The 12,003-nt window shown below is 42.5% G+C and overlaps 1 protein-coding gene across 1 annotated transcript; it reads left to right on the forward strand.

Moving 5' to 3' along the window:
- Positions 1 to 10,411: 10,411 nt before the first annotated feature.
- LOC148109089 (putative tripartite motif-containing protein 61) lies at positions 10,412 to 10,933 on the forward strand. Its single transcript, XM_087866412.1, has one exon. The coding sequence runs from the start codon at positions 10,412 to 10,414 to the stop codon at positions 10,931 to 10,933; it is 522 nt and encodes a 173-aa protein (XP_087722538.1).
- Positions 10,934 to 12,003: the final 1,070 nt, after the last annotated feature.

A 12,003-nucleotide genomic window follows, 5' to 3' on the forward strand; every position in this document is an offset into this window, starting at 1 on the left:
GCTAATAAAGTACAATGGGTACAGGGAAAAGTAAATCAGTGTCCAGGGAATGAGGTACTATGGTGGAGGGGGTTAGCTGCCTGAACTTGGGTAGTCAGGGTAGGCATTTTAGAGAACATGGACTCAGCAGAACTTTGGATGAGGGAATAGCAGTGGTGGAACGCTGCAGAGGGAATGGCTGAAGCAAATGTTACAGGGAAGGGATTGGCACACCAGGGACAGCAAGGAAGCCTGAGAGTTGAGCGAGTGCGGGAGGAGTTGTGAGGTCAGAGAGGTGAGTTGGGAGCGGGGGAACCAACAGCCTTTGTAGGGTCAAATAGGCCATTTTAGGTATTTTAGTTTGTTAAGTAAATGGGTCCTTCGAGGCTTTTGAGGGAGAGAGTAACTTTATCAGATTTTCCTGTTAGAGAATCTCCCCTCTATCTACCCTGGCCTACTTGCTCCTCCTGGAACATAGTAGGTGTGGTTAGTTTCTTGTTTAAGAATTTTATCTCTAGTATTTTTGAAATTGTATTTTGCTTCCTATATTTACTCCTCTAACCTCCTTCCTCCTGGTTATTTGGTCTCTGTTTTCATGTCAGACTTTTCATGTTAGACTGATAAATGTTTATTCATAACTAAGTGTAAATACTAGAAATCTCATTGAAAACTGCATATATTTGCATTTTTATAAATTTGAATAGCACACATTCTTCAAAGAATAATTATTCGGTTTATAGCTGTATACATTGAACCTTTTGATGTATTATAGCTGTATACATTGAACCTTTTGATGTATATTTCTAGTTGCCCACCCCCTAACCCTCAGAAGAATTACCAAGGTATTCTGGGGCGCCTGGGGTGACTCAGTTGGTTGAGCATCTGCCTTTGGCTCGGGTCATGATCCCAGAGTCCTGGGATTGAGTCCCTCAATCAGGCTCCCTGCTCAGTGGGGAGTCTGCTTCTCCCCCCTGCTTGTGATTTCTCGCTCTCTCTCTGAAGATTATCTTTGCCCACTTGATAGAGTATAGTTCATTGTAGTACATTGCATTTTTAAAAGTTATGTGTATGGGTGCTGCTGCAACATGAGGCCCTGCCATGCACCTTGGAGCTCTTCTATGATGTGCTGTCCCCCTACTCCTGGCTGGGCTTCGAGGTCGTGTGCTGACACATCTGACACATTAACCTGCAGTTGCATCCAAACGTCATTGCATCGATCATGAAATATAGTGGATACAGGCGGCCAGCTCTGCCTCCCTGCAAAGCCCAGTACCTGAGAAATGACGTTAGGCTCCTGGGAAAGCATGTCCAGGTTCCCATCCAGTTCCCCAAGGATTTCTTCTCTGATCCTTGAAAAAGGAATTTATTGGCCCTGCGATTCCTCACCATTGTCAACCTGGAGCACTGACAGATGCTGGAGAAAGTGTCCAGGGAGCTACGGATGAGCATCTGGTCATGGGATGAAGATAAAATTTTATATATATATATATATATATATATATATATATATATATATATATATCTCATATATATATGAAAAATATATATATATCACATATATATACGTGTGTGTGTGTATATATATATATATATATATATATATATATATGAAGATATATGGATTCTTCTTGGCATTATGTTCTTCAGCTTACCTTAATGCTATAATGTCTTTGGGGATTTTATTGGGATTACACTGAAGCCGTAATTTTAATTGGCACCTTTGCTGTATTGAGTGTTCCCCACACATGCCTATGGTGTCCTTTTGCATTTATAAAGGTATTCCTTAATACCTTCCCCTAAATATTTATGATTTTCTTCACAATACATACTCATTTTAGATTAATTCCTAACTATTTAATATTTTTGATGCAATTGTAAAACTTCCACTTTTTTTGAATACACAGTGTTGCTGATGAATACACAATGATGAATATACAATGCTGATACACAATGTTACATTAGTTAAATTAGTTTCCGTGATTGGGTAAGTCTATGTTACGCTGTGCTCATCACAAGTAGCTACCATCTGTCACCATACAACACTGTTCCAATACCATCGACTATATTCTCTCCTGTACCTTTTACTCCTGTGACTGACTCATTCTGTAACTGGAAGCCTGTATGTCCCTTTCCTCTTCACCCATCTTGCCCTTCCCCTAACCTCCTCCCCTCTGGCAGCCATCAGTTCTCTGTAGTTATGAGTCTGTTTCTACTTTTTTTGGTTCATTTTTCCATTTGTTATTTAGCTTCCACGTAGAAGTGAAATCATATGGTCTTTTTCTTTCTCTGACTTCACTTGGCATAACATCTAGATCCATCCGTGTGGTTGCAAACCGCAAGATCGCGTACTCTCTTTAACAGCAGTGTCATCTTCCATTTGTATGTGTGTGCTCTATATAGCACATCTTTATCTGTTGGTGGACAATTGGGGTGCTTCCCTATCCTGGCTTACCTACCCTTACGCTGCAATAAACATGGGGGTAAAGTTTCACTATTTAAACATTGTATTTTCTGTTTGTTGCTTACATATTGATACACATTACACATACACACATTTTACAGTAATCTTGCTAAAAATACCCTCAAGATTTTATCTGGATTCTTGTTTTTTTGGTTTTAAGATTTTATTTATTTGATAGCAAGCACAAGCAGGGGGAGCAGCAGGCAGAGGGAGCCCGATGTGGAACTAGATCCCAGGACCCTGGGATCATGACCTGAGCCCCCTGGGCACCCATTCTTGTGAGTTTTCTAAAAGACAATTATGTTTTTGCAGATAACACCTTTGTTTCCTTTCAGTGCTTGAGGTTTTCAGCAGCACTTTAACTGAGCTCGTTCCAGCCTTTCTAATTGATCTGTCGGGCTGTCACCACCCTAACCCATTGACCAATCATAGCATCACTAAAGTAGAACAGCTAGACAGTATGTGTACACTCATTTGAAATTTTTTGAACAACATTGCATCACCTATGAATTGTTCTTGCTGCAAAGTTTGAATCTGAATTCAACAAACCCTTGCAGCTACCTTTTAGTTGATAGCAAATACGTGGAGTAGAGGGGAATAAGCTAAATGCACTATGAGGGAACAACACAATTATGTGGAAATTATCCAGGCGAATGACCAAGGCAGTTCAGTAAATAATACCCCACCCCCCCCAAAAAAGCCAGTTGGAACTGAAAATTTCTATACTTGATTTTAGCCAAAAGGCCAAGAAGTAATGGAACTGAACATTTCTAAATGTGAAACCTGGATCTTTGGTTCGTGATTTGAACAAACCGAATTTTAAAAGACGCTTAACGAGCCACTAGGGGAAGTTTGAATATGGATTAAGTTTTTTTTTTTTTTTTAAGATTTTATCTGTTTGAGAGAGCAAGCATGCACACGAGCAGAGCAGCGGCAGAGGGAGAAGCGGGTTCCCCACTTAGCAGGGAGCCCAATGTGGGACTCCATCCTAGGGTCCTGGGATCATGACCTGAGCCGAAGGCAGATGCTTAACCAACTGAGCCACCCACCCCTGGATTAAGTATTAAAAGCATTGATTATTTTCTTATGTATTATAAAGGTGTTGTAAGATAATGTCCATTTTTTTTTTTTTTTGAGATTTAATTTGAGAAAGAACTTGGGGGGAGGTGCAGAGGGAGAGGGTGAAGCAGACTTCCCACTGAGCAGGAAGCCTGTCACGGGGCTCAATCCCAGGACCCTGAGATAATGATGCAAGCTATAATCAGACGATAACTGACTGAGCCACCCAGGTCCCCCAGTGTCCATATTTTTAGTAGTAGGTGCTTTGGTATATATATATGTGAATGAAATGACAGCAACCAAAAGGGGAAAATCAAACAGGAATTAACATTCAATAAATGTGGATTAATGAAAATACACTGTTTTAAAATTTTTCTTTTTGCTTCTGTATATCTTTCAAATGTTTCATATTATTTTAATAGTAGATTGAGAGGTACCACATTCTGCTGCATAAAGGAATGAGAAGAATGGTTTTGGGGTACTTAAACATCTGTAATACTTAATTTTTTTAATATTAAAGTATTAAATCAAATACAATTTTAACAGGTATTCTACATGAATTAGTTACACATGAGTTTGGAAGAAAGCATTTATGAAGGAAAAATCAATACTCTTCGATATTTTGACATTTTGTTCATGTATTTTTTGCATTAATTTTGATTCTAAAAAATACTGCCTTGGGGCACCTGGGTGCCTCAGTCGGTTAAATGTCTGTGTTCGGCTCAGGTCATGATCTCAGGGTCCTGGGATCGAGCCCCGAATCAGGCTCCTGCTGCTCCCTCTCCCTCTGTGCCTCCCCTGCTCCTGCTCTGTCTCTCGCTCTCTGTCTCACTCTCTAACTCAAATAAATAAAATCTTAAAAAAATTAAAAATATATTGCCTTAAAATAGTGTTTGTCTTCAATACTGAGTTTGTTGGTTACCCCCTTAAATTTTTTGCCTAAAGTGAGTCCTTCGGTTTCCTCCCCCTGGTCCCAGCCCTGGCACTCAGCACAGAGATCAGAGCTGGAACTTGGCTTGAGAGCAGTGATTCTGGGCACATCAGAATCTTTTTTAACCATGTGCCCACCTCCCGCAGTCCCTCCCACTACCACGAGGGAAGCCTGCTTCCGCCCTCTCTTCCCACAAGGTCTACCTCTCATCTACCCTGTCAACACACTCGATCCAAAGGGTGCAGGAACACACTTGCATTTGAGTGGGTTGGTTTATCACCCTTGGTGAGGAACACACAGCATGAAGAACCTCCTGAGAGCTTCAGTGAGGTGGTGGTGGAAAGGACTTATTTTAGGATTTGAGCTGTGTTAGGTGATTTGGAGGATCTAAGGAAACAGGGCAGTGCTCTGATAGGATGCTGGGAGGAAGAGGATTCTTTGACTGGAGTCTTAAATCATGGGCTGAAGCGTAATGGGCAGAGTTATCAGTCAGTCCCATTCTCCAGGAAACGCGCGGGTGTTTGGTCATTTTTGGTCATGTGTGTTCGTGATGTGCCTGTTCTTTTTTGATAGTCAGATCCAGTAAGAGTAGTCTTGTTTTTGTCTTGATCTGAGATCACAGAGTGGCCCTGTCTGATGTTGCTAATCTGTGAAATTGATGGAAGCAAAAGCTTGATAATAGAGAGTAGATACTGTAACTCAGAGCATTTATTCCTGAATCAGAGTTGAAGAGTTGATTATGTCAGTTCTCTCGGGCTGGATAGCTCCAACTAAAGTCTGCCTGTGCTCCCACCACCAGCACCATGGAAATTGGAATTGTTCCCTCAAAATATCCAAGGAAATGAACTGTTAGGGTTTAGAGTCAAATGAAAGCATTTTTTTTAAAGATTTATTTTAGAGCTGGGGAGGGAACAGGGAGAGGGAGAGAGAGTCTTAAGCAGACTCTGCTGAGTGTGGAGCCCCACGTGGGGCTCGATCTCACAACCCTGAGATCACGATCTGAGCTGAAACCAAAAGCCAGAGGCTTAAGGGACTGTGCCACCCAGGTGCCCCTAAACAGATGTTATTTTGAAGAATGAACCAGAAATGTATTTCTGATTCTATAAATACTGGTAGAGAATGAGAATGACTATGTTCAACATGTATTAGTGATTTGTTGCTTTGGTGAAGGACTAGAAACTTGAAGAAATGGCAAATGAGGCACTCAGAGAATTCAAAAGGTTATATGTGGCCTCCTGTTACTTCATACCAGTGGTTCTGAAAGTGTTGTTCCCAAACCAACATCAGCATCACCTGGGAGCTTGTTAGAGTTGTAGCTTCTTGTCCCTTCCCACCTTCAGACCCTCTGAATCAGAGGGTGGTTGGGCTTAGCAATTTGTATTAATAAACACTACCTGATTCTGATGCGTGCTGTAATTTTAGAATTGATCTAAAAACTCTTTTTTTTTTTTAATTGAGAGGGAGAGTGGGGGAAAGGGAGTTTGGAGGGTCAGAGGGAGGGAGAGAATCCAAAGCCCCAACACGGGGCTGGATCTCATGCCTCTGAGATAATGACCTGAGCCAAAGCCAAGAATCGCACACTTAGCTGAGTCACCCAGGCGCCCCGTGTACACTTTCCATATGATTTCTCTCTTGAGGCCACAATTACTTTTTATCTCTTGGGGGCAGCCCCCAGGCCGCAGGCATGTAAACATGGGCCTCTCTACACCCCAAACAGCCAAAACCCAAACAGAGCAAGGCTGGGTGAGCACCCAGTGGCTGCAGGTGAGCTGGGGCTCTGGAAGGGGCTGGAGACTTACCTGTACCCTAGCTGAGGCTGGGAGTGGGGTATCCTGGTGAGGCTGCTTTATCAATGTTTCAGGATGCTGGAGAGGGTTGCTCAGTGTCCCCTGAGAAACAGGGAATAGAAATCCCAGAGCCCCCACCACCTTGGCACAGGTGGAGGTGCAAAGAAGCTGCTTCTGGCAGCTGTACCGTAAGTACCTGGGATTTCTCCTTGGGCAGGCCACATACACTACGTGTGCTGGTGGGAGTCAGGCCAAACCAGACTTAGTCCCACCCTAGGAGTTGGGAGTCACAGGGAGAGGGAGCTGGAACAGAGTGAACCAGAAATAGAGAATTTAGGAGACTGTCAGAGAATGGAAGAGGGGAAGTATATGTTGGGTCATTATAGGTCATGGTAGGGACATAGGTTTTTTTTGTTTTTTTTTTTAAAGATTATTTATTTATTTATTTGACAGAGATAGAGACAGCCAGCGAGAGAGGGAACACAAGCAGGGGGAGTGGGAGAGGAAGAAGCAGGCTCATAGCAGAGGAGCCTGATGTGGGGCTCGATCCCACAACGCTGGGATCACGCCCTGAGCCGAAGGCAGACACTTAACCGCTGTGCCACCCAGGCGCCCCGGGACATAGGTTTTTGCTGAGTAAAGTGGAAAGACACCGGAAAGTTTAGAACAGAAATGACACGATCAGTTTATATTTTACCAGGGACTTTGGCTACTGTGTTAAAAATAGATGGAAAGCAAGAAACCATTAGTAAGTATAATAATCGAGACAAGAAGTGATGATGACTCAGAGCAGGCTCTGAGCAAAGTAGATAAAATAGATAACAAGTCCAGGAGTTCCGGTATGGGCTGCCAGATAAACTACAGATGCCCACCTAGATTTGAATTTCAGGGGCGCCTGAGTGGCTCAGTTGGTTAAGTGTCTGCCTTCGGCTCAGGTCATGATCTCAGGGTCCTGGGATTGAGTCCCACATCAGGCTCCCCTCTCCTTCTCCCTTTCCCTCTGTTATTCCTCCCGTTTGTACTCACTCTCTCTGTCAAATAAATAAAATCGTTAAAAAAATTAATTTCAGATAAATTTAGGGTAAGTAGTCCTATGAAATATTTCAAATGTAACTGGTTGTCTTGCATTTTTATTTGCTGTATCTGGTCACCCTAGTTCTGATTTACTTGAGAAGTAATGGAGATCAGGAGAACCTATGGAGAGAGATGTAAAGAAATGGCCAGAAAGGAAAGAGTAACCTTGAGTGTGGTAGACTGAAAGCCAAAGTAAGAGTGTGTCAGCACGAGAGTTACAAAGTATGTCAGATGCTGCCGTTAGATCAAGCATGTTGAGGACAGAAAATGACCACTGAATTTAGACAAGTAGGTCTCATTTATAAATTTAAGAGGAGAGGTGTTCTTGGAATGGTGACTGTGAACACCTGCTTTTTCTTGAGTTGAAAAGAAATGAGAAGAGAAATGGAGAAGTACAGAAAGCTCTTCCAAGGAGTTTTGCTACGAAAAGACCAGAGGAATGAGCTGGTACCTGGGCAAGAGGAGTTAGATCTGTAGCAGATTTTCTTTTCTGAGAGGGGAGCAATGACACCTCATTCATACGCTGATACGATAATCTAGCGAGAGGCATAACTTGATGCAGGAGGGAGGGGCAATGACTCCAGGCACGTCAGGGAATATAGAGAGGATGCACAGACGCCCATGTTTCATATACTATACATACACACTATATATGAAACTAGGAATGTACTGCCCATGTGGAGAGTGCTCCCCTCCCATGACAGATACAAAGGGAGAACAGTGTAGTGTACTGCTACGTCCAGGATTTTTGGTACGTGGATCCTGACAGCTTGTTTGCTCTCCAGTACCTTCAATCAGTTGCTTTGTGTATTTTATCTGCTTTCATAGTTGTTCTTAGTGGAAGAGTTAGGCCAGAAGCAGAACTCTTTCCTTTTATACCAGAAAATTTTACACACATTAAAAAATAGATTAGCAAAATGAACCCCTGTCTACCCATTATCTAGGATTAATACTTATCAACTCTCAGGTGATCTTGTATTATCTATACCACACTCTTTTCTCTCCTGCACTAATTACATTTAAGTACATTTGATGGGGCGCCTGGGTGGCTCAGTTGTTAAGCATCTGCCCCCGGCTCAGGGCGTGATCCCGGCGTTCTGGGATCGAGCCCCTCATTAGGCTCCTCCACGGGGAGCCTGCTTCTTCCTCTCCCACTCCCCCTGCTTGTGTTCCCTCTCTCGCTGGCTGGCTATCTGTCAAATAAATAAATAAATAAAATCTTAAAAAAAAAAAGTACATTTGAGCCAAGTAAGGATTGTCTTTTTAAAAATATTCATCCTCACAATTAAAGCAATTCTTTTCTTCATCATATACTCAGCCAGAGCTCACATGTGCATGATTTTCTTGTTGCACCAGACAGACTTTATTTTAAAGATTTTATTTATTGATTTTAGAGAGAGAGAGTGTGGGAGAGCAGGGGGAGAGGCAGAGGGGCAGAGGGAGAGGAGGAGAGAGAGCAAATCTGCATCAGACTCCCGGCTGAGTGCAGAGCCCGATGCGTTGCTTGAGCTCACGACTCCTGAGATCATGACCTGAACCGAAATCACCAGTGGGATGCTTAACAGACTGAACTACCCAAGCGCCCCAACAAATTTTTTTATACACGTTCTGATTTACAAGCCGATTGCAGGCTGCACTTACTATCAGATTAGAAAGATATGAAATAGAACAGCTTCCCAGAAGTAGAGCACAAGGTACTTCTCTTCTGTGGGAATCTTTACCCCCACCCCCACTTACCAGGTGACCCATCAGGATCAAGGAGACCAGATCCATGCTGGACAGGTGGGGGAATCACTGGATAAAAAGCCTCATGGATCAAGACATAGTTTCCATGGTCCTTTCAAGGGACATATCTAATCACAAAAGTCACCATACTCAAAAAGAGACAAAGCTAGAGTGTTCCCATGAGGTATTTTTAGTGCATTTTTTGTTTTTTCAAGACCAAATGCAATTTACCAATTAGGGATCGTTTTTGCCGTAAGCAGTGTTGTCTAGCAGCATAAGTGACAAGCCACCTTGTGAGGTTGCTAGAGGAACAGAACTGGAAAATGGACAAAATTAACTGAAGGCTAAACGTGCATAATAGGAAAGGAATTTTGTGAACTTAAAACTATTTTAAGGAATAATGGACATACAACTAACTCTAGGTTTTTATAGTATAACATTGGTAAGTTTTGACACGTGTAGCTATCCATGAAACCATCACCACACTTAAGATAATGACTGTATGCAGCAACTCCCAATGTTAGGGGCCCCTAATAGTCCTTCCACCCCCCTCCTGTCCCACCCTTAGGCAACCACTCTCTTGCTTTCTGTTACGCCATTAGATTACATTTCCTAGGATTTTATTTAAACGAAAGAATATATAGTATATGTACAATTTTTTGGAGGGAGGAGGAGGATCTGGTTTCTTTCACTCAGCATAATGATTTTGAGTTCCTTCATGTTTTCTGAGTCAATAGTTTATTCCTTTTTGTGATAGTATTTTATAGTAGAATTCCTAAACATTATTCTACTGTGAGGATATACTGTTTCTTGATCCAATTACCATTTGTTGGCCATTTGAGTTGTAGTTGTGGCTGTTACTTTTGTTATATTTGTTCGATTTTACAATATCTTCTTTTGAAACAAAATCAGTATGTACGTCTGTATTTCCTACTATATTTCTTAGGTGGAATACATCTGTAAAAAAATTTCCCCTCATCAACATTTTGGTTATAATAACGCAGGATTTGTACTGAAAGGGCAGCGTTCATGCTCTGCTGAGCTTCAGTTTTAGGTGACACTATCTTCTGGACCATAGGAACAACGTGTGACATGGGTTATGGCTCTTGCCTGATTGATAGGACTCCATAACTGTCCTTCAGTTGGGCTGGCCTGAGATGAGAAGAGAAATGCCAGGAATATCTCTGCTCGGTGTATACTGTGGTTCCTCATGGAAACGTCCTCTGAGACTAATGGGAACAAGGCAGAAGTATAATAAGTAGGGGCGGTGGCTTGCTGTGTGCTACCTGCTAGGAAGGAGAGTGAGGCTGAGGAGTCGTTAGCTTCTCATTTTTCCCACGTCAGGAGAACCAGACTTTCTAATGGGGATTCCTTTGATAAAAATCTGACTAAATAATGCCCTTCAAAGCCTCCCTGGTGGAGTTCCAGGCAGAGGCCAGCTGCCCCATGTGCCTGGATTACCTGAGAGACCCAGTGACCGCTGACTGTGGGCACAACTTCTGTGGCTCCTGCATCCACCAGTGCTGGGAGGACCTACAGGACACCCTCCCCTGTCCCGTCTGCCTCCACCACTGTCCTGACAGGAACTTGAAGAGGAACATCCAGTTAGGTCACGTGACTGGTATCCTCAAGCAGCTTCCCGCCAGGAGGAGCAAGAGAAGGCTGCAGGAAGAGAAAGCCCTGTGTGAGCAGCACAGTCAGGCTCTGGCCCTGTTCTGTGAGAAGGACCTGGAGCTGCTATGTCCCCAGTGCAAGGTCTCCTCGGGCCTCCTCCTCCTCCAGGGGCCACCACGTGACGCCCATCGAGCAAGCTGCGCCGGCCACAGGAAAAAGCTCCAAAGCTACATCGAGCCCCCGCAGAAGCAGGTTGAAGACACTGAAAGGGGGTTAGAAATTAAAAGTTTCAAAATCATTTGAATTGCAGATAAAGATGGTAAATCAAAAGGGGCACTGTTTTCTAAATTATACTCTGATCAGAGTATAAGGGAGGAATTAGTTCTTTTCAAAATACAGACTGAAGAGAAGGCTATTCAAGAAAAAAGAATGAGAACAATTCTCAGAGCATGTTTCCACCGCCAAAGAATCTACCGATTGAAGCAGCAGAAGGTTGTGAGCCGTCAGGACAGGCGTTACTCACAGATACTGAAAGTAACTGTAACAGTTATGAAAACGGACATTCCATCAGTCTCTTCACATATGAATTAAAAAAATGTATTTTTCTGAGTAGTATTTTAACCTACAGAAAATGATCAACCTATTTAAGGTCCATTTGACACTAGATACAGAAATTGACCCATCTTATCTCAGAAAATAAAAAAAGTATGCCATTAGGAGAGATGAAAACAAACTTCCCTTACAATCTCAACAACTTCTTTTACCAGCTGTCCTGTGTCTTCAGAGGGTTGATTCTCTAAGGCTAATTTATCTTATTGTTCATGGGCTCCCTGTTGGGCTGCTAAATCCCATTGTAATAGGGATTAGATTATGGAAATAAACTGGAGGGGAAAACAATCCTCATGGAATTGAATATCCTAGTTTGAAAACATATCCTTGTCTCTTCAGTTTTCACGAGAGGCGATCTGGCACCTGAGCTAATCAGCCACTGAAATTGTCTTCAGTAATTTCATTACTCATCTGGCAGCAGTTACTTGACTATTCGGTCTTCACGTCTCTTTGCTTAATGACTGTTTTGGCAGTGAGATTGGTTAAGAATCAGCTGTGATTCTGTACTAGTTTTCTGCTTCCTAGGATTGTTTTATGTATTCATAGCATATGATCATGAGAACAATGTGGGTGAATTTTTTTGACAATGAATATGAATTCCAATTTACCTAAAAAGTAATGAGCCAAAAAATAAACTGTAATGCAGAATTTCTGAGCTCGGAGAATGTGTCAAAGAAAGTGACAATTAGGCTGGGATCTTTAGAAGAGGTGCCAGTGGGCCATCTGAGAGGCTCAGGCAGCTGTTTTGGCTCAGGTTGTGATCC

This window comes from Ursus americanus, chromosome 13 (genome assembly GCF_024610735.1).
Source record: "Ursus americanus isolate L20-20 chromosome 13, mUrsAme1.1.p, whole genome shotgun sequence".
NCBI classification, from domain to species: domain Eukaryota; kingdom Metazoa; phylum Chordata; class Mammalia; order Carnivora; family Ursidae; genus Ursus; species Ursus americanus.

Coding starts and splice junctions, on each gene's coding strand:
- LOC148109089 (XM_087866412.1), top strand. CDS start 10,412: ATGCCCTTCAAAGCCTCCCTGGTGGAGTTCCAGGCAGAGGCCAGCTGC.